Source organism: Notechis scutatus, chromosome 1, assembly GCF_049901735.1.
Source record: "Notechis scutatus isolate UNSWTSFEM ecotype Mainland chromosome 1, rNotScu1.2, whole genome shotgun sequence".
NCBI classification, from domain to species: domain Eukaryota; kingdom Metazoa; phylum Chordata; class Lepidosauria; order Squamata; family Elapidae; genus Notechis; species Notechis scutatus.
The window spans coordinates 92,135,892-92,160,058 of NC_142009.1; the positions used below are offsets into that span (position 1 = coordinate 92,135,892).

Sequence of the window (24,167 nt, forward strand, 5' to 3'; positions counted from 1 at the left end):
TTTTGTGTATTTTTTTTTGTTATAGTATGATTATGAATATGATGAAAATGGTGAACGAGTCATTCTGGGGAAAGGCACTTATGGCATAGTTTATGCAGGACGAGATCTGAGCAATCAAGTCAGAATTGCCATTAAAGAAATCCCAGAAAGAGATAGCAGGTATAGTAATAGTGAATGCTGACAGATGCTGCTATATTTACAATTATACAGCTAATGCTCACCAGTGTTCTGTTGGAAAAACTAACAATAGATCTCCAAAGGTGATCAAAAGCACTTCCTTCTGAAACAATAGATACATCAACGATAGACAACCAGAAAAGAGTCCTGATAGGTGCTGTTGAACTGTCACAGTAATAGCAACAGCAGTTAGACTTACTTACTGCTTCACAGCCCACTCTGAGCAGTTTACAGAGTCAGCATATTGCCCCCATTTTACTGACCTTGGAATGATTGAAGACTGAGTCAACCTTGATACAGTCAGAATTGAACGGCTGGCAGCCGGCAGTCAGCAGAAGTAGCCTGCAGCACTGCCTTCTAACCACTGCACCACCAGGGCTCTTTCATAATTGTATGGAAGGAGTCTTCCTGTCCTTGTTCACATCACAAAGTTGTGCATAGGTTACTGCAGCTGGGCCCAGAGACTCAGGAAGCAGAATTAGACACGAAAGACAATTGCTGCATGAATACAACATGCTTAATTACAGGTCACTCAAACATGTGGTATTTGCATTTATGCAGTGTGCCTAGCTGGATTTAATATTGGTTAGTTATTTTATGGCTATTTATGTTCTCTTAGCTTCTGGTTCAGTGGCTAAGTGCTGAATGTAAGTAAAAAAAAAAGTATTTTAAGAGATTATGAAATATTAATACACATTTCCATTTCCCATTCCTTTTGGCAATGGATGATTTGAAGCACAGCAATGGCACGGGTGTTCTTAATCCTTTCATTTAGCTGGCCATCTGTCCAAACCGAGAGACTGGATCAGACTCTTTTGCAGATTTCCTGAAGTGTATTTATGCTCACTCATTTGCATGTGGAACTTTGCCTGGGGGGTATGGGGGGTGCACTTTTGAAGCATTACATATTTTTTTTGCGCCCCCCCCCCCAAAAAAAAACTTAGTTTCTTCTTACTGGCCTCCCCTGCAGCAGCTTTTGTCTTACAAAAGCAGTGATAGTTTTGCCTACCTACACATGCTTGCCTTTAATGCTTCAGGAACTTGATCTATATATTTCCATAATAGGAAATAAGCAGAATAAATGTATGAACTGGTAACTATATATGCAGATCACACAACCCTACGACATTAGACCTCTCACAATGGACCCACAGAAAGTATACACACACACCACTTACAGGCAGAAAGAAAACAAAGCTAGAAATCTCCATAGAGAATGTAAAATTCAGAAACAGACTCACTCTTCTCCCAACCAATGCACATAATATAAAATATCAAATATGGTACGCAGTCTATACAAATACAAGTAGTCCTTGACTTATAACTATAATAGAGCCCAGATTTTTTGTTGCTAAGTGAGACATTTGTTAAGTGAGTTTTGCCCCATTTTATGACTTTTCCTGCCTCAGTTGTTAAGCGAATCACTGCAGTTGTTAAATTAGTGACACGGTTGTTAAGTGAATATGGCTTCCCCATTGATTTTGCTTGTCAGAAGGTCACAAAAGGTGATCACATGACCTCAGGACATAGCAACTGTCATAAATATTAATGCCAAGCATCCAAATTTTGATCATGTGACCATAGGTATGCAGCAACAGTTGTAAGTGTGAAAAATGGCCATAAATCACTTTTTACAGCACTGTTGTAACTTAGAATGGTCACTAAATGAACTGTTGTAAATTGAGGACTACTTGTATATACAAAGAGACTGGCCCAGATTGCTCTTCTAACCTTCTTAAAGCAAATTTGCAGACAGAAGTGATCCTGCCCTTTCCAGTTAGTTGCCTCATCTTTATGTGTCAACAACACATAATCTGAAATGATTCAGTCAGTCATCTGCTAGGCCTCTCAGACACTACAACTTCCCCAGTACCTCCTTTTTTTTTCTTTTAAAAAAATCTGAATAATTGGCATACCATTTCTGCCTCTTTCTGTCCTTCTGTATGTGTGTGTGAAAGGGGGAGACCCAAAACGACTATAGAGGTAGAATGTCTAGAAAAGCCTTATTTGGGGCAGATTTCTCTTAAGATTATTTTAATTATGATTATTGGAAGGGAGAGTTGATTTTTGGTAAGTAGTTTACAGGATGCAGGGAAAGTTAATTTAACTTCAAACTAGAGTAGATCTGTTAAATCTAGATTAACTTAATTAAATTAAAATAAATTAACACAGTTTTTAAAATAATACCAAATTCAGCCCCCCCAAGTTAACTTTGTAATGTGAATAGGGCCAGAATTTCATACTATAGAAAGTTTTGTGTATATAACTGCAAACATTCAAGCTTTATAATCTCTTGAGACAGTTCCACTGGTGGCTAAAATTTGTGAAAATAACAGGTACTCGTGAATCTTGATAATGAGTGGTAAAACTATGGAGTGGTAGCTGACCATTTTAATAGTTGTATTTCAGTATCTGGAGAAACCAAGATAGGGAAAACTGACTAATATGAACAACTATCCAGATAGCTAAGTGGGAATAACAAAACTTAGATGATGTTGTATTATAGAATTGACTCAGAATCTTAACTTGGCCAGAAAAGCACAGAACATGTGATTCAAAACTGAACCTGTTTCAATGAAAAGGAAAAATTGTTATAGCACTTAAGCAAACACACATGGTTGACATGTCCTATGAAACATCCATTTCAAATTTATATTGGATTACACCACCAAAAATATGAGACGGAACTGTATTTTTCTGTACTAGTAAGTTGTTGATGTAGTCAGCTTTCATGCTTTCTGCCTTGCTATTTGTTCTGTGTTATCAATTTTTAGGAATATATTTCCTTTGTACGAACATTAACTGGACAATTTTCTTATTTGCTTATTTTTTTACTTTAAAGTACTGCCATCTGTAAATTATTGAGGGTTTATTTATAAACTGAGTACTATGTAGTAAATTCCATGGGATGAAAACTATGGGACTGAATCACACTAATCTGTCTTTTAGGTATTCCCAGCCTTTACATGAAGAAATAGCTTTACACAAACACCTCAAACACAAGAACATTGTTCAATATCTTGGCTCATTTAGTGAAGATGGATTTATTAAAATATTCATGGAACAGGTACCAGGAGGTAAAACATTTCTAGGTTTAAAGAATTAATGCATTTTTATTAAAATGTTTGCCATTGCTGTATTTTCTGTCAACCTAGGACTACAACTCCCAGAATTTCTCGCCAGTTGCTAGGTCAGCAAGTTTGTTATAGAAGGTTATAAAGCAGTTTTTCTTCATTAACATATTTAGAATGTTGATGTTGTATGAAATATTATCCAGAATTCACAAAATGTGCTTTTCAATTCACTAATCAGTGAGGTAAAGGCAATAAAATGTAACATTTTGAAGTAGAATAAACCATTTGTTTTTGTTTTATATTAAGAAAAAAAATGTAACTAGTTCTGAAATAATTTTTGTAATAAATTGTATCTAATGATGTCTGTCTGCAGATACAAAGTTTCCTCCAGTGGAATTAAATTCTTGCATCTTTCCTCTGCACATATCTAGGTTTACCCTGTAGGGTTGAGGTAATTCAGGTGGTTTTAGGCAGGGGAGGAAAAGGTAAACTGTTGACAGGTAGAACTCTTATCTGCTTAGGATTGCATTTAACCTGGTATATTGATAATCAGAATATTTTTTGCTACAAAAGGTGCTGGTGTTATAATAAACACGTTTCCATTTTTTAAGGAAATACAAATACTACCATTCAAGTAAACACTGTGGTTTACCCTTAGTATCTGTCTAATTTGAAATTATTTTTCTTGATATTTCAGGTAGCCTTTCAGCTCTTTTGAGATCAAAATGGGGACCATTGAAAGATAATGAACAGACAATTGGTTTCTACACCAAACAGATTCTTGAAGGATTAAAATACCTCCATGATAATCAAATTGTGCATAGAGATATAAAGGTGGGAATTGCTATGTACTATAAATTGTAAAGGGAGATTTCTTTGCAGAAAGAACTGGTATGGATGAATGTAAAATTATTTTATGAATATGAAAATTAGTTCAACTTTTATCTGATAGGAAAAAGTCTCAATCCCCATTTGATCATAGTAAATAGAGAAATCTGAACATCCACTAATAGGAATGCATTGGAACTGATTTCGTTCTTAGTATCTTAAGACTAATGGATGATATGAATGATGATGCAAAAGAATTTTGCAATTTAGTGGGATAGACTAGTTGGAATTCTCATCTGAATTCAGCCTTGTTTTAGTTGTGGGTTCTTCAAAAGGTTTTGGAAAAAGCACGTCTGTCAGACACAAGGAACTAGAATGACGCTGGAAGTTGATCAGAGAAATATGTTTATTATTGCTCACCTATTTACAAGAATCTTGCTAGGCTAACTGCACTAACCACAATTAATTAGGAATTAGATAAGTACTGCAAGATTTAGGGAGGGTCTGCCTTCCGCCGTTTCTTCCCTTTCAATGATTCCAGGTTAGCCAATCTCTTAACTTCTCCTTACACTTCAGCTGCAGATTCCACCACACTGTCTGGTTCATGTTCTTTTAAAATGGATAGTATTGGTGTAGCATAAAGATTGGTAAGATACAGTTATCTAAAGATAAATCTAAATAAATAGTGATGCACAGAGCATACCTGACTTGTGATTATTTTAACCACTCCTCTTTTTCTATATTAATTTACATCAGGGATCATAAATCTTTTCAAGATATGGCAGAATTCTCACATTAATCAATATGTATGAGTGAGAGGGGGGTTACATACCCTTGATGATGGATAGTATCAAATATGAAGGATTCATGGGACATGATTTACTGTTCTGTCGCTTTTCCATCCCATATATTCATTTTTTTATCTTTTATACATTTTGCCTCAAATACCTTTTTTGCATATATATTCAGGGGCCTTTTTCTAACACACTCAACTGCTATGACTATGCTACCATGAAGTAGCCTGCTAAGGGAGCTCTTGACTGATGGAGAAGAGGGAGGAGGCCAAACCCAAATGATTCCAAAAAGGATTGGAGAACTTTTCCTTTTTTTGTCCTGGGAATTGTTCCTGATGGCGGAATCGTATGAAAGTAGAAATTTTACACAAATCAACTGATTTTTTTTCCCAGCCAGACTTCAAATATTTCCCCTCTTATGCTCTTACTCTGTAATACAGAGCCTATTCTGATCTGTTAGATCTTTCAATTCTTTGGTAAGGCTATAAGAGACTGTAGAAGGAGGAAGACAAAGCAATGTCTATTAGCTGACTTTGCATACCATTTGCCGGTTACATTGGTAAACTTCACCAAAACGTTACAAGTATTAACTTCTATATCAACAGAACGGAATGCTGGAATATTGACACCTGTAACACCCAGCATATGGCTATGCTTCCTAAAATACTGGAGATGTTCGACAACATCTGCAATGCCACAGTTTTCCTAGCCCTGATGTATGACATGTTAAGAAAATATGTTGATAAAAAAATAATTAAAACCATGCAATATTAAATATAGAAAATAATTTTTCCCTACAGTTTTTGAACTGCCCCATTTTATTGTTTTTCTCTTGTACCATTGTTTTTAGAAGGTACTAGTTCAGCATTCAGGAATGAGAGGGTCATCAGAAACGTAATCTAGTGTCAAAGGTGTAGCAACATCTATTTCATTCATAATCAGTTTTCAGCATTCATTTTAACCGCAAATTGTTTTGCGATGTCAGTCATAACGTGAAACAGTGATCTCAAATGTTCTCTTCCCCCAGGGGGATAATGTTCTTATCAACACATACAGTGGAGTATTAAAGATTTCAGATTTTGGCACATCAAAGAGGCTTGCTGGAATCAATCCTTGCACTGAGACATTCACAGGTATGTTCCAAGTCTGAAAGCATATTGTAGAGTTCCTAATTTCATTGAAAAATGTTCAGTGTTCATAAATTGAACATAATCTTTGGGATTCCTGGTGGATGTAACATGCTCATTTTATTTGCCTTGGTTAGGAAAAATATCCTCTGTCTCCAGGGATTTAACTGTGTGAAAAATCTTTAAAAGTGTCAATGAAAAGCCTTCATAAGAGCTAGGTCACTGACATGAGGAATCCTAGGGAATCCTTCCCATTAGAAAATATGCTTAGGGAGTGTAGCATTAGTCATTCAAGTGATGTAATTCACATAAGTAGAAATAATCATCTGTTGATGTGCATACCAATCTCCATTAATGTTATCAGCAACATTCCTAAAAATTGATTTAGAGGAAGTACAGACTATTTAATCAGTCTGACATTCTGATCCAATTAAAGGTCATACATAAGCATAACATTAGCTGGCTTAGAAACTGGGTGTGCTCTGACTCAGTATTCAATACTGTGGCTGGCATTTGTATGCACTCACAAAAACGTATTAAATTTTATACTGAATTTATATTTCATATAGAAAATAAAAACAACATAAATGTAACTTTGAAACAGTGAATAGATTTAGTTGCAGTTTTTAAATTTAGTAGATATAGCTTTGTGATGGGCCTTTCTGTACTTTATGTTCCCAAATGTTGGATTCCATTTCCAATCTTACTACTGGATATATTGAAAAAAGCCTAGTGGGAACTATTCAAAATAGCTTTAGAAATCCCAATTGCATCCAGTTGCTCTATTAGCTTGTTTCATAGAGCATTCAGGAGTGTTACAGACCCCTATACTGACCCCTATTATGAAAATTATTGCTCTGCCATTGAGATATTTGTAAACTTTCCGTTTGGTAGCTCTTCCAAAACAGCATCTTTTCTGTAGGTACACTGTAGTGGATTACTTTTGAGATTACTTTTGAGACTACTATGGAAATAAGCCTAGTGATCCTTAAACTATTACAAAATTACAACAAGATCAGGTAGAAATATGGTCTTGGTCTTGAATCAAAAAATAGAAAGTCATGCCAGCACACACAATAATTTTACAATCATAAACTCAATATTTTCTTGCTTTTTATTTCTTCACTTCAGAGTTTGTTGTTAGCAAAGACATTTTTTTTTTATTTTGGGGGGAACAATGCCCACTGAATAATATTTTTTTAGAAGCATGGCCAGATTTTATTCATTTTCCAAATCTGTTCATGGATCAGTCCTGACAGCTTCAACTATCACATAGCTATCCTTCCCTGGTTATTTCAGTGCTGTCCCCTTATACCCAAACTGGCACAGGATATATAAACTAAGGTTATCATTACATTCTTCCTGTAATGTTCTCTTTTGCATTATAAGAAAATAACTGTTTTTAGTTTTGTTTAATCATAGTTGTGGTGATCATAGTTTCATCTTCTGGTTTGTAAAGAAGAATTCAATCATAGTTTGCTGATTTGACTATAGTTGATAGATTAGATTATAAGCATTTAAAGATAAATCATAGGTGCAAGGCCTGTATCTAATGCAATATAGTAAACTAGACTAATTGAGTCTGAAAAAGCAAATGTAGGTGGGACACTTGAAACATGTGCCATGTTAATGCTAAATACTGTAACATAAATGTACATGTAAAATCTGAAAATTCATTTTTCAGTATATGCCTTCTGTCAATTTGTTATTAAATATGCATAAAATACATCTGTTTTTCACAGGTACTCTTCAGTATATGGCACCAGAAATAATTGATAAAGGACCAAGAGGTTATGGAAAGGCTGCAGATATCTGGTCCTTAGGCTGTACAATTATTGAAATGGCCACAGGAAAGCCTCCATTTTATGAACTAGGAGAACCACAAGCAGCCATGTTTAAGGTTAGTTTAGATAGTTTTCTGAAAAGAGGAGGAAAAAGGAAAGTAAACTTATGTCAAGTCTATGTTGAAAAAAACAAGTTGATATGATAACTGGTTAGAGGGGGGAATGTTACAGCATATCTTGTTCATATTTAGATTCAACTGAACATGAAAGCATGCCATAGAAAACAAAATGCTAAAATGTTATTTTGATTATCTTTTAAAATAATACCTATCAAAGAACGAAAGACTGTTCTAAGATCCTTCAGCTAATGCTATTTTTAATGTGGAAACAAAAGAAAAGAATTTCCCTCTGTGATGAAAGATCTGCTTGTCTTTTTTAAAAATTGATTTTCATCTGCATTTATCAGGTTGGAATGTTCAAAATACATCCTGAGATTCCAGAATCCATGTCAGTGGAGGCAAAAGCTTTTTTGCTGAGGTGCTTTGAACCTGATCCAGACAAGAGAACCTGTGCTAATGAACTTCTTATAGATGAGTTCTTAAAAGTCACCAGCAGAAAAAGAAAGTCACAGTCAAAACTAACAGGTGAAGACATCTGACTGTTCTAGTTGGGAGATTTTAGATTATTAGGAGTCATTGTTAACAAAGCAAGATAACCTGGCAGTCTTTTGAGAATGTCAAGCCAGAACTTACTAACAGATATGGTTTTGAAATAATGAGCTTTGTCAAATGCTTTTAGAATATTACATAAGTGTGTGTTGTGTAAATACAGCATCTCTATTCTTTTAGTACGTAGAAATTTGATATTATAAAGTTTAACTGCACTGGAGCCCTATTATATCAAGTTTTCTTTGTTTGACTTGAGCAATTCTGAAAGTTACATTATTTTTGTTTTATTTTTGCAGCTCTCACAGCTGGATCAAATGGTAAGTTTTGCAATTAATATTTTTTTCCCAGAAGCTTTCCAGTGTTATGAAATATCACATAGGTTAACTCATAAGAAATAAAGCTATAAATATACATAACAAGAAGACATTTCTGAGGAACATTGAAAAAAAAAAGAATTTTCATTTGATTTGTATATATATTACATATCTGACATACATACGTACATACGTATCTCAACTAGAAAGATTATTTTTCTGTTCAATAATGCAGAGTTGGAAACACAACTGATACATTATAACTATCCCAACATTGTTAAGTGAGATACAGTGGTATCTTGGTACTCAACTGCTTTGAAACAGTTAATACAATTCTTTCATCCAAGATAATATAACTTCTGGGAGATCTTAGTAGATAGATTGTATGTATTGGGGAGAATTGTTATGCTCAATTATCTTGATCATACTTTATTTCCTGTTTCATTGAGCAGAATATCTTCGAAGCATATCGTTGCCTGTTCCTGTTCTTGTAGAAGACACAAGTAGTAGCAGTGAATATGGTTCAGTTTCACCTGACAATGAGTTGAAACTTGATCCCTTCTCCTTTAAAATGAGAGCCAAATCCTGTGGTGATAAGGAAGGAAAAGGACTTAGGTCTCTTTTTCTAAGGTAATTGTCCAGGTAACATCCATGCTAGGTTATGAAAAAGAAAATCACTTTTTAAAAAGGGGTTTCCTCATGGTAGTTTCTACTGTTAAATATTCACAGCATCCCAGATGAGAATTTTGAGGATCATAGTGCTCCTCCCTCACCAGAAGAGAAGGATTCTGGCTTTTTTATGCTAAAAAAGGACAGTGAACGAAGAGCTACCCTTCACAGAATTCTAACAGAAGACCAGGATAAGGTGGTGAGAAATCTGATGGAAGCCTTAACTCAGGTAAAGAAATGTATGTAATATGTTTAGCATTATTTTAAAAACAAAATAGCAATAGTACTTAGACCTATATTCCGCTTTACTGTGCTTTACAGTCCTCTCTAACCGGTTTACAGAGTCAGCATATTGCCCCCAACAATCTGGGCCCCCATTTTACCGACTTGGGAAGGATGGAAGGCTGAGTCAACCTTGAGCTGGTGAGATTTGAACTGCCAAATTGCAGTCAGCCAGCAGTCAGTAAAAGTAGCCTGCAGTACTGCATTCTAACCACTGCGCCACCACAGCTCATAGTACACTGGATAGTATGTTGGGATCAAAACATATTGCAAGATTATATAATACTATAGTGACATATTTCTTTACAGGTGGTAATTGGCAGATTTTCAGGAATCCCATAGAGCATAAATATATTTAAGTGCAAATAATTGCAAGATTAAACTATAGTTGCACCTTCACTTATCTGCCATTAATGCTTATGCAATGGTTTTATTTCTGAGAGATCCCCTCTGAAAATGTAACTGGGAAATGCTAATAGAATTATGCAGAAAAATAATGAATCCCTGACAATTAGCTATATTCTGATTATCCAGACCAGAAACAATTTTTCTATATATTTGTCAAAATAAGGCATAGAAGAGTTAAATACTGTACAAATTATATATGCTTATGTTTCTCCATTGTCAATATTATTTGGGGTTTTCTGTTAAGTTATCATTGGTAGTATTTAAAAATCGATGGCAGAATGTTAGGTTATGTTGATTTTATAAAAAATAAAATAACAAAGTCAAATTATGCATTAGATATATCATGAGAAATGTTGCTGAAATATTTTGAGAATGTTGTTCAGAATCATTTTTCTGTATATTTTATATCAATACAGAAAAAGCATTATTGGTACAAATGTTAAACATTTTAATAGGAATGTTACACTTTAGGATGTAAGAATTATATAATGCAATTGTCCATAGTTTTCAGTTTTTTTAAAATTTATGGCTTTTGAGACAACAATTAAAGTCATTTTGTAAGATCAGGACCAGAAAAAGGCACATTGAGAGTATTGTTCTCCTTTGGGTTCCAAACTCTGAAAATCTGATCTATATCACAGGCACACATTTCAGTCAAAGACCACTTGAAACAGTTAATCTGAAGACTATGAAAGAGGGCTGTGTGTATGTGTGTAATTTTTGTTAAAAGTTTAAAGAGCAGTAGTAAGAACTAATGCAAACTATATTAAAACTGAGAAACAAAAAATAGAGAAATAAAAAGCTAAAAGTGCAATTAGAAAAGAAAATGGAAGAAAATAAGAAAAAAGAGAAAAATATAAAGATACAACAGTATAAGGGAGTGATATTCCACACAGCAATCATAACTACAGTTATATTTGAATCTCTCTCTCAAAAGGTATATCATGATTCTCTGCTTTCTATAATCTATAATGTCTAATCATCAAAACCATAATTCACAACTTCTTTTTTTATATTTTTACAAGAAGTCCATAAGAGGTTTCCAGTCACCAATAAATGTAGACATTGTCCTTCCTCTAATCAAAGAAGTTAGTTTGTCTATTTTAGCAAGTTCTGTCAATATCACCAACCATTCTTCCATAGTGGGGAGTGATGAATCTTTCCATCTCTGTGCATATAGTAATCTCATTAGAGTAATAATATATTGAAAAATCTTCAATGGGTTTTTTTTCCTAACTGTTTATCCATCAACCCTAAAAGGAAAAGTTCAGCTTCATTTGAATATTAATCTTTAAAATCCTCTGTATGTATCAGAAATCATTTTTAAACTTTTTTAGCTTTGAATATTTCCCAGAAAATAATACTAGTTAAATTAATATTAATTAATATGGAAATTAACAAGAGCTGCAGAAATATGGAACTGATACCAGTTGTTATTCCAAAAAAATGACAATGTATAAATAGATTGCAGAAGTTGCATTTTAATAGATAGATGCTGCTTAGTTGTTTTACTTTGGTATTCCATGATTCAACTGTGTGTATGTTTATGTCAAATCTGAGTTCCCTTGTGGATATGTAGATCTGTTCCAGTGCTGCTCAGTCTGAACTATTACACCAGTGATTCTAATTTTATCATTTCTAGCTCATAACATTTGAATTTTCAAGGGAAAAAATGGAAATTGTTTGCTTCAAAGTAACATTCTCTAGTGACATTTCACATATAAAGGCATACTTGATATGCTTCCAGTCCCTTTTATGACTCAATTGTAATTAATCAAAGGCACAGTCCATAATGAATTCTTCCAAGGGCTTCTTTTTAAATTGTCCCTTCCTCAGACAATTGTAGAAGATGAAAACAAAAGCTAATTCTTACTGAAATGATCTTGTAACCTTTACTAATGTTGACTGAGTTACTGGATAAACTATTTTGTACTCTGAATAACTGAAAACAACATTATTACGTTCTCTTCAAATTGAACCTTTGTGATTTACATTATGTTTCTCTCATTGTCCAGAATTTGACATCCTGTTTCCAACAATCCCAATCATATACCAAGGACCCCACCTTTACCCGCAGCCCGGTTCCAGACGCGGGCCCGCCATCTTGAAAAATACTCCGGGCGTGGATAACCCCCCGCTGGGAGCTTTTCGCAGAAATTCACAAGCCCCCGCCCACCTTTAAAAAAAAAAATGCTTTACGGCCCAAAGCGTGAGATATACCATACTTCAAACAGAATATAAACACCATAGTAATTCTTTTAAATCCCACCCTTACTTCACTAGCATTATTAGCCTATTGTCAGATCAGGCTCCAAATATAACGCGGTATACATATATTCTTATTAACTGAAGCCTGTTGGTTTTAATGTACACTTAGTAAACCACAAATGTATATAATACACTTTTTGGGGAAAACTTCATTGAAATATATAGTTTCATTACAAGATCAGCAGCAAATAAATTAAGTAAACACACAAGCAGAATTTGAATACGGAGCTATATTCTTAATTTTTATTAATACTAACCAGAGTTATACAAATGTAATTAGCTATTTTTGTTATTCTAACAGGGTCCTGAAGAACTTAAGTTGAAATGGGAACACATTACAACTTTAGTTGCTAGCCTCAGAGAATTTGTAAGATCAACAGACCGCAAAATCATTGCAAATACACTTTCAAAGCTGAAACTGGAGCTGGACTTTGACAGTCATGGCATCAGCCAAGTTCAGTTAGTACTCTTTGGTTTCCAAGATGCAGTAAGTATATTTTGGGCTTGTTGTTTTGCTAATTTTAAGAACATAAGCAGTCCCTCTCTGGATTGGACCATATAGTCCAGCAGTCTGTTTTCACAGTGGCCAGCCAACTGCATAAGGAAGCCCATTAGTTTCCCAGCATATGATCTTCAGAGGCACTGACATGGCTATCAAGTCATGAAGAATATAAACATTATATAAATATATTAATATAAAAATTTCTTTAGAGGAGACTGTTCAGTTTAGATCAGGGATGTCAAACTCGCGCCCTGCCCGCCTCCGATTTAGCAAAGGGGGTGAAGTCACAACATGTCATGTGATGGCAACATGACACTGCAAGTATCACACCCCTGGTTTAGATGAATTTGTGCAGGTGCATCTGCTTAATAATGATAGCTTGAGGCAGTATCCTTCTACTTTATATTATGGCAAAGATTCTGTTTCTTGGTGAACACGATGCGACTTTCTGATCTTTGAGATCTAGAGAAGAAGGGTATCGTTCATTTCTCCAGCCCAAATGTTGGGATGAAGGATAGAAATCTTTTCCAAAATTGAATATTATTATTCAATTTATTATTAAATATTTGTAGATTTCTAATGTTTTTTTAGGTGTTACAGTTGTATCCCTTCTGTCAGTGAATGGTAGCTTCTTATTGTGTGATATATATTTGGTAACTCAGAAAATAATTTGTATTGAAGGTTTAATAATAGGTTTATACATGTTTAGATATTGCTAAATATGAAAGACTTTGTCTGCATAGAAGATACAGATTATACAGATTAGTTACTGTTCTTTAAGCAACTGAAATAACACAAATAACACAGAATTTTGCGTTATTCTGGTTAGTAGAAAGAAATTATAAATTAAGTGAATCCATACAAATGGATACAAATTTGTCTTTCAGAAGTATTTTGTTCTTCAAATATTGATCACTTGTTAGATGATAAACTGATTATTTAGAGAGAGTGATGGTAGTGAACATGACATATCCAGACTGAATTATCTATATGATTATTGTTTAAAGATTAATAATAGTTTCACAATTCTAGTATCTCTTCCTAGGTGAATAAAGTTCTACGAACCCACAATATTAAGCCACATTGGATGTTTGCACTGGATAGCATAATCCGCAAAGCTGTGCAGACTGCTATTACTATTTTGGTACCTGGTAAGATATTTGACACTTTTTAAAATAATTTTCGGAACTAGGCTACTTGCATACTTAACATGGAAGGAAAAACTGCTGGGTTTGCCATACTTTATACGTCTGTTCTCTTCTGAGCTGTGAATATATGTTAGTATATTTGACGGTTTTACATGTCCTATGTATGTGTCAGTGTTATCACATATCCTTCCTAGCTGATAAGATGTGGCCAGCCATAGGTCAACTTCCAAAGTCTCCATGATTTGCATAGAATAGTATGAATTTGTTTGGGTAAAACTAGAATCGCTTCTGGGCGATACGGGTGTGATATAAGTTGAATAAACAAATAAATAAAACTGGGCTTTGATTGCAAATTATTACATCATACTGGCCAAAATATACCAAAATTGTTGTTACCATTAGTAGGAATACTATACATGGCATAGCTATACCTTCTCTATCTTACTAAAAAGAATTATATGAAAGCTTTAATAACCCAGACCAATTACTTTTGGACCATTCTGGCAGTGAAGAATTCATATGGAAGACTGTAACTTAAAATTTGAGAGGAGTCAAATTAATGAATGAAATTGAAGAAAAGAAGGGTCGGTATGTTGTATGTCTGTGAAATTAAGAGAGGACAAGGATGTAGGTCTGAAGGAAGGTGATCTGAACTTGTGGAATAGCTCACAAATATAAGGAAGGGGCTGAAGAAGTAGGTTTAATTATGAATGAACAGATGTCATCTATATTATTGTGGTAATGTAAGAAAATTATAAACCAAAGGTGGGTGATAGTTTTATGTTGCAGTTCAGTGAATGGTTATAATACAAGATACCGATGTGGATTTTAATTAAGGTTCTATATTATTTTGAATGAAGATATTGGGAGGGAGCATTATTCTGTGACATGAGTGGGTGAGGAAGAATGAGACACAGAACAAGTGATTGAGCCATTCAGATATTCATGAATGAGAATGATGATTGTGAATACCTGCTTAGAAAAAAGTCTGGGTTTTGAATAGATGGTTTCTACATAAGTCAATATGAACACATGGCAAAAGACTGAATAAGTAAGTATAAAAGCCCGATACATTTGGTTGTTCATGATGAAAGATCAAGATAATCCATTTAAGACACAAAGGTGATGAGAGATACTAAATGTGGAACAGTACCTTATCTGCTGGATAGAGAGAGGGAAAAGGAAAAAAGGAAAGAAACTGAAGTGCAGGAAGAGAAAATTCAAATTCTGCATGAAAAAGTATTAGACATCAAATTAATCTTCCCAAAAAATTAATAAAAAGTACACATAAAAAGGAGTGTGAAAAGAATTTTTATAAATGCTACCAAAATATATGGAAACAAAGTTGCGGGGAAGAATATTACATAAAAATACCGAATGTTGCAAAAGAAGATACAGTGTAACATGAAGTTAAAGATGCAATGAATGGCCATTTTGATAAAAATAAAACAGCGTACATTGTTTAAGTGGCTAAAAATAAACAGCACTGAGCCTTTGGCAAATTGAAATGAATTAAACATGGAAGTAATAATTTAAGATAAAATTCTGCTAGAGTGTTTTAGATAATTTAGTGAAAATGATAATGAAATGTCAAAGAGTGGAATTGAAAAATGAAAACTGCAAGTTGTGTGCAGGAATTCTGATTGAAAGGATATGAATGGTGGCAGTGAAGAAAAAAAATACAGTGCAGTAACAAATCAGATAATATTCTTTAGTACCGTATGTCGGTGCTATGTTCATGTTGTTGGTGGCGATCCCAAGTTATGTGAATTAAATTTTGGATTGTATGATTCAACAAGTGGGGTGAATCTAAACATTAACATATCAAAACCAAGCTAGTTATGTTTAGTAGAGAAAATGGAGAAAATGATAAATTATATATAAAAGCAAAAAAACTAGATAAATCTTTAAAAATTGTTTAGCAAAACAGGGAAAAAAAACTGATGGAGAATGTTTAAGATATGAAAGTGCTGGTAGAAAGGTAATGGGCAGGATAGGGTTTCTTTTGAGACATGAATATTTGTTAAAAATATGAAAATGGCCGTGTCTAAGAATTTGGTCCTGATTATATGGAAATTAGAGTTGGATATGTCAGGAAATAAACGCATGGGAAAATGAACTGATTTGGCATGTCTGATTCTCAAACTCCCCAGTCATGGTTGTCCCAAAGGCGTTTTTCCCCTCACAAGGCAACTGGATTTTCTTGCATTTTTTTCCTTGAAAATGTTTTGCTTCTCATTGAAGAATTCTTGGATGAAAAGTGAAATATTTTCAAGGAATAAACCAAGAAAATCCAGTTGACTTTGGGTGGGGGGGAAGCATGATTTAACTTGTTCATGCCTTTCTGCCAATCCAAACTGGAACAGATGATACAGAGTCTTGAAGGCACTCCAAGGAAGGAGATTAGTAAAGAAGCCCGGGGCACAAGTTTCATTTCTTTGTGTTAAAGGATATGGCAAGGGAAGAAAGAGAAAAATATTGGAAGTAAATGTGTAGATGGTGCCAGTTGAGATACAGTAGTCTTCTTTGATAAGAGACTCCTGGCAACAAATGGGCAGTGCCTCATTAAAAAGAAGGAGTTGGTGGCATGTACATTTCAATGATCATCATCTTGCATACTTTATCTGCAAGGCTTTAATTGAATCCTGTGGGGAAAGGAGTCTTGAAAATAGTGCAATGCCAATGATTGGGATTGGGAGGAGTATACAGAATGTTGAGGCAATTGAATAATGAGCATTTGAATAAGTGTAGGAAGGAATAGACAAAGTCATGTGATCTGAAATTTCCAGTGTCTCTACATAAATGTACATAATATGAGGAATAAGTTGACTGCAGGAAAATAAATATAGTGTAGTAGTAGGTATTACTGAAATCTGGTAAGTAGAAAAGAAGAACTGAAGGATATAATTTATTCAAAGGGGAAGGCAAAGGGCAAGCATGCATTATAGGTTATATTTATATATGAGAAAAGTGCCCATGCATATTGAGATCCAGGAATTTGAGCATAAGAATCTACTTAAGAGCACTTTGGTACGAATAGAAGGAAGGGAAAACAACAAATGTTTTATTGTAGTGGCTGTGCTCTGGACTGCTAAGTGAGATAGAAGATCTAGATAATAGTTTCCTAGACCATTTTACAGAACGATCATGGAGAAGCATAACAACAATAAAATAATAATAATAATAATAATAATAATAATAATAATAATAATAATAATAATAATAATAATAATAATAATAATAATAATAATATGATGATGACCATCTGTTGGAAAATCAACTCAGCCAAGACTTCAAGATATATTGCTGACCTCTCATTTTCCAAAAGGTTAAAAAAAAAAAAAAAGCTGATTGAAGATGTGCAAGCAGTAGGAAATTTGTGAGGAAATTATTGTGTCATCTTGAATTTTAAAATATTGTAGAAAAAACAATGAACAAAATTTAGTTTTCAAATAAAAAAATTAATTTTACCAATAAAGTGTGATAAATTTCTGCCATTCACAATAACATATATGCACATTAGATTCCAGGAGAGCTGGTTCCTCTAAGGACCCTGTGAACAGAATCCAGAGGTCAGAGGAAACACAGGAGGGTTAGAAATTTCTCAAAAATAAGGAAGGGTTTTTGTTTTTGTTTTGCTGCTAATGACTAGCACAGTACCCTGGAATCTCTTATTTCAGGAGTTGCATGTCAGCTTCAGTGTGGCTAATAATCCCAACTTGTTATATAAAAGTGTTTTTAAGTTTATTATCTAGATCAGAGGTGTTAAACGTGCAGCATCATGTTATCACGTGACATATTGGGACTTTCCCCCTTCGCTAAAACGGGTGGGCATGGCCAGCGCATGATGCATCCGGCCCATGGGTCGCAAGTTTGACACCCTTAATCTAGATAAATAGCAGCTCTGGGGTTATGGCGTTCCTCATACTTGTTTCCAATTTCATCATTGTGATAATAAACAATTAAATTTCTTACAGAGTTGAGGACGCACTTCAGCTTAGCATCCGAGAGTGATAATGCAGACCAAGATGAGATTGAAGCTGAAGAGGCACGTGTTCCTGACTCAGCAGTTCAGGGTCCTTGCCTTGTATTGGATGATGCAGTAGCTACCTCAGGAGTGAGCACACTTAGTTCAACAGTATCTCATGATTCTCAGGCTGCCCAAAGATCTCTCAATGTTGAACTTGGGAGGCTGAAATTGGAAACTAATAGGTGAGTCTGAATTCCCCCTATTTACAAAACTGGCTCAAGGTTTTAAAACGGATGCGTGCATTATGTGAACATTTTTTCTGGCTTTGTTTCACTTTACCTTTATAAATCAGTTTACTTTATTTAAATCCAGTTTTAATAATGCACCAATCATGCCCTGAATCAGTGGAAGGTGACAGGGTATGCTGCCTCAGTAGGATATTACTGAGGCAAATTACAGAAAAACTTTAAGAGCGCATTAATATTTAAATTATGTGAAAAATCATAAATAACCATATTGAAGTAACATACATTTCACACTATCCTCATGCAGCTATAATTGCATACCATAATAATCACATTAATAACAGCACCAATCATCTCAGTTACAACCATTCCTTACTCTCTAGTTCTATATGTCTTTTGCTTTTTTAAAAAATAATTTCCTAATATCAAGAAAGAAGACGAGAGTTCTTAGATCTAGTACCACAAGGGGGCAGCAGCTGCAGAAAGTGCCTCCCTCCGTGTGGTCTTCCACTACATCAAATGTGAGGTGGACACTTTTAGTAGACACTGCCTGGAGTGATCAGATTTTATCGGGAGTAACTTTTTACTGAGGGTAGTCAGGCCCCAAGCCATAAAAGACTTTGTCATTCATAACCAAGGCCTTGAATTGCCCCTGAAGCAGACTAAAAGTACTGCAATACTGATATCAGGTATATCAGATAGATCCAATTAGCATGATGGTCTGGGTGAGAGCGATATTTAGCACTTCCAAGAACTTTCACTACTTCACTCAAACTAAAATGCCCATATTCTATTTTTAAAAATCCTAAGATTGAATGAAGTTTCTCTTGACAACTAAGCAGGGGCCCTTCTGACCACAATTTCCATCTATTCCATCCAGCGGGAGCTCAGAATCTGGGAGAATCTCCTACTTCTGCACTAGCTTTTTTGTGGAGAAACACAACTCTCTTCATACCTAAAGATGGAGTTTTCCTGGAATCATTTGGCTATTTAGCCAACAGCCAGTAGCTGCTAGGTTTTAGCTTTTTTCTTCCCCTTACAAACACTGGAAACTCTGTTAAAGATTCGTGCTTAGGCTGAAGCTTGTGGTTTATCTTACAGGTTAGCTAAGATCATTAGAAAATCACAGCTTGGTTTTTTGAATATTTTCCCTGACTAGAATTTTTAATCAGGGCATTTTCTTCATACTGTTCCTATGTTCTGCCTAGAAATACTTACGCAATAGGCAGAGAGAAATGATGTAATAAAATAAATAAATGTATTTACTTAAGGGGATGTTAGTCACACATAAACACAAAAGGGCCTTCTGTGTTTGTGGTCCAGATAACCTGTTCCTGGTAGGCACTAGAGGTTTGCTCTTACAGTTGAAGTTGGCTAAAGATATTGGGAGGGTGTTTGACCATTGCTAATGCAATACTGAAACAGCTATATTTTTCAAAAATATTATTAGCTCTTAACAAATAAATAATGATACTTAACTCCTTCTCATTTCCCTTTCATTTCTAACAGATTACTAGAAGAGCTAGTGCAGAAGGAAAGAGAATTGCAGACCCTCCTGCATCACGCTATAGAAGAAAAAGAACAGGAGATCAAACATCTAAAGCTTAAGACTCGACCAATAGGTGCTTATTTGAACTCCTCAAAAGTAATTGCTCTTCACAGCACTTTCCAAACCAATATAGTCAAACCTTCCAATGTACTGCTTCCAATATAGTGCTTTTTTGCCATTAGGATGACGTTTTCACCAGCTAAAAGTCTCTTTTAGGCAGTTAATCAATTGAAATAAAAATATGACATACCTATTTAGAGATACAACTAGCTAAGAGGAATTGTCTCTGGCTTCTTTTTCAGATTTTTGTTCTTTTTAGTTAAAAGGGATGAATGAACCTCCAGTTAAATTTTACTATCCTGCATGTATGCATTCATAAGGAGGCTTTGGACAAAATCACATTCACTTTTCACCCCCGTGTAAGGATTGCCCACTGCCCATTCCCAGATGGTATTTCTGCATGCCACCATCTGCAGCTGTTCATCTACTTCCAACTTGCTCTGTAAATGGTATTTCCCTCTTCTCTCACTTCCAGAGGCAATATACTACACATTAATGTGCATGATGGAGGCAGACTGAAATGACCATGGTCTGTGTCAGCTTGCAACTCCAGTTGGTTCTGCAGGTTTTCTGTGGGACTACCCCTTCTACCAACCTCTGATTTGCTCTCATACTCTTCACTCCTTTTTGGCTGTAAGGGAAGACCACTATCTGGCTTTTGCAGACATTTGTTTTTAAATAGGTCTCAATGTATAGATTGCAAAGCCCTGAAAACGATTAACCAATCCTTGTCCTAACAGCAATAGCAAAAGCACTTAGACATACATACCTCTTCACAGTGCTTTATAGCACTCTGTAAGCGGTTTACAGGGTCAGCATATTGTCCTCAAAAATTTGGATCCTCATTTTACTGACCTCAGAAAGATGGAAGGCTGAGACAACCTGGATCCAACGAAATTCGAACTGCCAAACTGCTGGCAGTCAGCAGAAGTAGCCTGCAGTACTGCATTCTAACCACTGAGCCATCACGGCTCTTTAATACATTCAATCTAATACTGTTCAATTGGAAGTATAAAGTAAAGGACTTGTCTCTTTCATTTGGTTTCCCAGTGACTACTACTCCCAAGAAGCCCTGCCTCCTTCCTTTTCTTCCTTATGTAATGTTTTAGAGTAGTTTATAAGGCCTCATCAATCCTCACATGTAAAGGGCTTTCTCAGGTATCAGCTCTTCAATTGCATTTGCCCACTTGACAACTGTTAGCCAAGTGATACCAAAAATGTTTTAGTTTTTCCCCCCATTTAGTGGTCACTAAGTCAATCAATCATCCCATAGTTTCAATGGGCAAAAAAGTCCAGTTGGTCCACAGCAAAAAGAAAAAAATAGTCATGCATCAATGGAGTAACCAGAGCACTGCATGTGTCAATTGGAAGAGGCTTCTCCCATAGTGAATCATGCTTGATAGGACTGGAATTTCAACCAAGGCTCAGAGAATGTTGTGTGTTAAAGCTGTCGAGACAAAAGCAGAACAGACTTTTCCAGGTATCCAGGAAGGATATATTGTGATGTCAGCAAGTTTGAGGGCAATATCATTTCCTGTTGGTCTGAGGATAGGAAGGGAGCACAGCAAAGTAGCTGGGTGAATGTGTTTCTTACTCCTCTCAAGAAAAATAAGAATTAGGGTTTTTTTTATTATAAAGACAAGTAAAAATGTCATTAGATATACTTAACTGCTGCTCAGATTTTCAACAGTGAATAGGGCTTGACCTACTTCTCCTTTCTCCCAACTTTCTGCTTTCAAAAAAGAAGACCTTTTCTTAAACTAAAAGAGTCTTTTCAGTTTAAACTAAATTAAAAAATGAGCTTTTAAATGTTCATTGGGGTTTTGCTGGCTTCTTTAGCCAGCTACAATGCCCAATAGAAGGGAAAGCTGTTACAGATTATATTAATAAATGATATACTATAGTCCAGGGGTATCCAACTTTGGCAACTTTAAGACCTGTGAATTCCCCAGCCAGCCTTGCTTGGAGTTGAAGTCCACAAGTCTAAAAGTTGTCAAGGTTGGACACTACTATTGGGTACTAGCAAAAGGTATAACATCAAGAATCGTCCCCTGCATTTTTATTTTTATCTCTGCCTTTGAATGGCTACTGATATAAATGAAATGTTGGAACTTTTTGATTTTGGTCTGATTTAGCATGCAGTTTTTACAGTGTTATGAGAAAATTCCAAAAGAAAGCCAAGAGAGTTTAATTGAATTCGTTATAGATTTCTATCTGTAATCTGCAAAAGTATGACTGAAATATTCACTATATTTGTACAGATTAAAGATTTATTTAAACTGTTATAACATGTTGCTTTCAGAAGAGATTCCTTCTCTTGAAAATAATTTTTTGCTAATTAAGGTTAATTATGGTTAGAATCATCGTTAAAACCAACCTGGTACTGAAATTCATCATCCTTACCTCATGCTGCACTTACGTATACAGGACTAATTTTAAGGATATCACTCTTTTATCATGTGATGTTTTCCAAATGTGTTTTGTTATGATCATCCCATCATCCTCAACCAGTTTGCACCATAACAACACTTGATGAGAGTGATGATAATTCTAGTTCAATTAATCTGGAATGCCTCAGAATGGAGTATGTTATGTACAATTTTTATGTATTCATCTGGAAAGAGGGTAGCTATATGTGGAATTGTGTATCATCTTATAACTATGCTAACTTGTGTCAACATTTTTCTAGATATTCCTGGCTTGTCTGTCTCTCACTTTAGTACACAGGACAGAGGAACTGAGGATCCAGATCTTACTAACTGGCTGAGAGTTCATGGTGCTGACAAAGAAACTATAAACAGGGTAGGGAACATGTTACTTGGGTCTTTTTAAAATTTTGTTAAATGCCTAAATAGCTCTGAACATTTAATTCTTGTTTTGTTTGCAATTTTAGAAGAATAAAAATAATGTTGCAAAAACAAAATAAATCATGGAAAGCAAAATAATATAATAGCAATAGCACTTAGACTTATATACCACTTTACAGAGCTTGGCAGCCCTCTAAGCCGTTTGCAGAGTCATCAAATTGCCCCCAACAATCTGGGCCCCCATTTTACCGATCTCGGAAGGATGGAAGGCTGAGTCAATCTTGAGCCTGGTGAGATTTGAACTGCCAAATTGTAGGCAGCAAACAGTCAGCAGACGTAGCCTGCAGTACTGCATTCTAACCACTACATCACCGTGGCTCAGTATTGGATTTAGGGCTATTTTTACATGAAATTTTTCATCTTTTATCTAAGGGTGAACAGCTACATGTAAGTGATTAATTCTAATTCATATTCTAAGATATTTTAAAAATGGTGTGCAAAAAACACCAGACTGGAAACTGGGAGACTGTGAATACTATCTAGTCCATTTTACTCAGGAAAAGCTACCTCACAAGGTTGTTGTGGGGAAAATAGGAGGACGAAATGTATTAGTTACATTCACCCCCCTGAAATATTTGTAGAAATAATAAAGGTGGGATAAAAATCAAATAAATAAAATATAACTATATGCTAACATTTTTATTTTAATTAAGATATTTAAGATAGATTTTTATATTTGTATTTTTGCACCAACTTGAAAATAGTTGTCAAAAACACTTTGAAATAGTTCCCAAGCATATTGCTCCCTTATTTAGGTCTTACAACATACCCAAGAATCTGACAGATTGCAAAAGATTGAAATAAATTTGAGACGTCTAAACACCAACTAGTGTAATCTGACTGTGGTAAACATAAAATACATTAATTTGCATTTGGAACAAATACAATATAAATTAGCCACAAAATCAAATGAAGGTTTACTCAATCACACACGTCTGTCTGTCTGTTTAGATTAAATAATTTTATAAAGACTAGAACTTTTCTAAAGGTTACAACTTTCTCTTAATAAGCTTCTAAAAGGAGTACTCACATAGAATTCTCCATATAGAAATTCTCTGTAAGAACTAGTCCATATTAAACAACTTTTTAAAGCTTTAATCTGGTTACTGGCCATAATATTATTAATAGACTGGTTCGTGTAGTTTATTTTAGCTTGATTTCTCCTGCCAGCAAGACAAGTTTTAAAAATTAAAAAGAAATTCCCATTTATTGTTTGTTTAGGATTAGAAATTAGTATCCCTGGTGTCTGCTAAATTAGCTGTAATCATAAATCAAAGTTTTCTCTTTCATAATGTGCAAGGTGTAATAATAATCAAGATGATATCCATGATTGTGTGATTGAAGCCATGACTTTTTTCATGTGAATCATACTACAATGCTTGTAAAAAAAGGGGGAGATTTTCTGATCATGTGGTCACAAACATCTTTTACAC

General features: G+C 34.8%; 1 protein-coding gene across 2 annotated transcripts in view; it reads left to right on the forward strand.

The window, feature by feature from the left end:
- Positions 1–24,167, forward strand: part of MAP3K5 (mitogen-activated protein kinase kinase kinase 5) — a 112,586-nt gene that overhangs the window by 85,199 nt on the left and 3,220 nt on the right. Inside the window, exons 15-28 of one of the 2 annotated variants that reach the window (XR_015750551.1) lie at positions 26–159; positions 3,127–3,254; positions 3,949–4,085; positions 5,901–6,006; positions 7,743–7,900; positions 8,251–8,428; positions 8,749–8,769; positions 9,219–9,396; positions 9,496–9,664; positions 12,695–12,880; positions 13,941–14,046; positions 18,021–18,255; positions 19,768–19,903; positions 22,557–22,669. Coding sequence is in view for 1 of the 2 variants with exons in the window: in XM_026666156.2 (XP_026521941.1) it covers positions 26–159; positions 3,127–3,254; positions 3,949–4,085; positions 5,901–6,006; positions 7,743–7,900; positions 8,251–8,428; positions 8,749–8,769; positions 9,219–9,396; positions 9,496–9,664; positions 12,695–12,880; positions 13,941–14,046; positions 18,021–18,255; positions 19,768–19,880; positions 22,557–22,669 (1,962 nt within the window). In the remaining variant the exon portion in view is untranslated. The remainder of the gene's footprint in view (positions 1–25; positions 160–3,126; positions 3,255–3,948; positions 4,086–5,900; positions 6,007–7,742; positions 7,901–8,250; positions 8,429–8,748; positions 8,770–9,218; positions 9,397–9,495; positions 9,665–12,694; positions 12,881–13,940; positions 14,047–18,020; positions 18,256–19,767; positions 19,904–22,556; positions 22,670–24,167) is intronic. The other variant, XM_026666156.2, reaches the window with a different exon arrangement.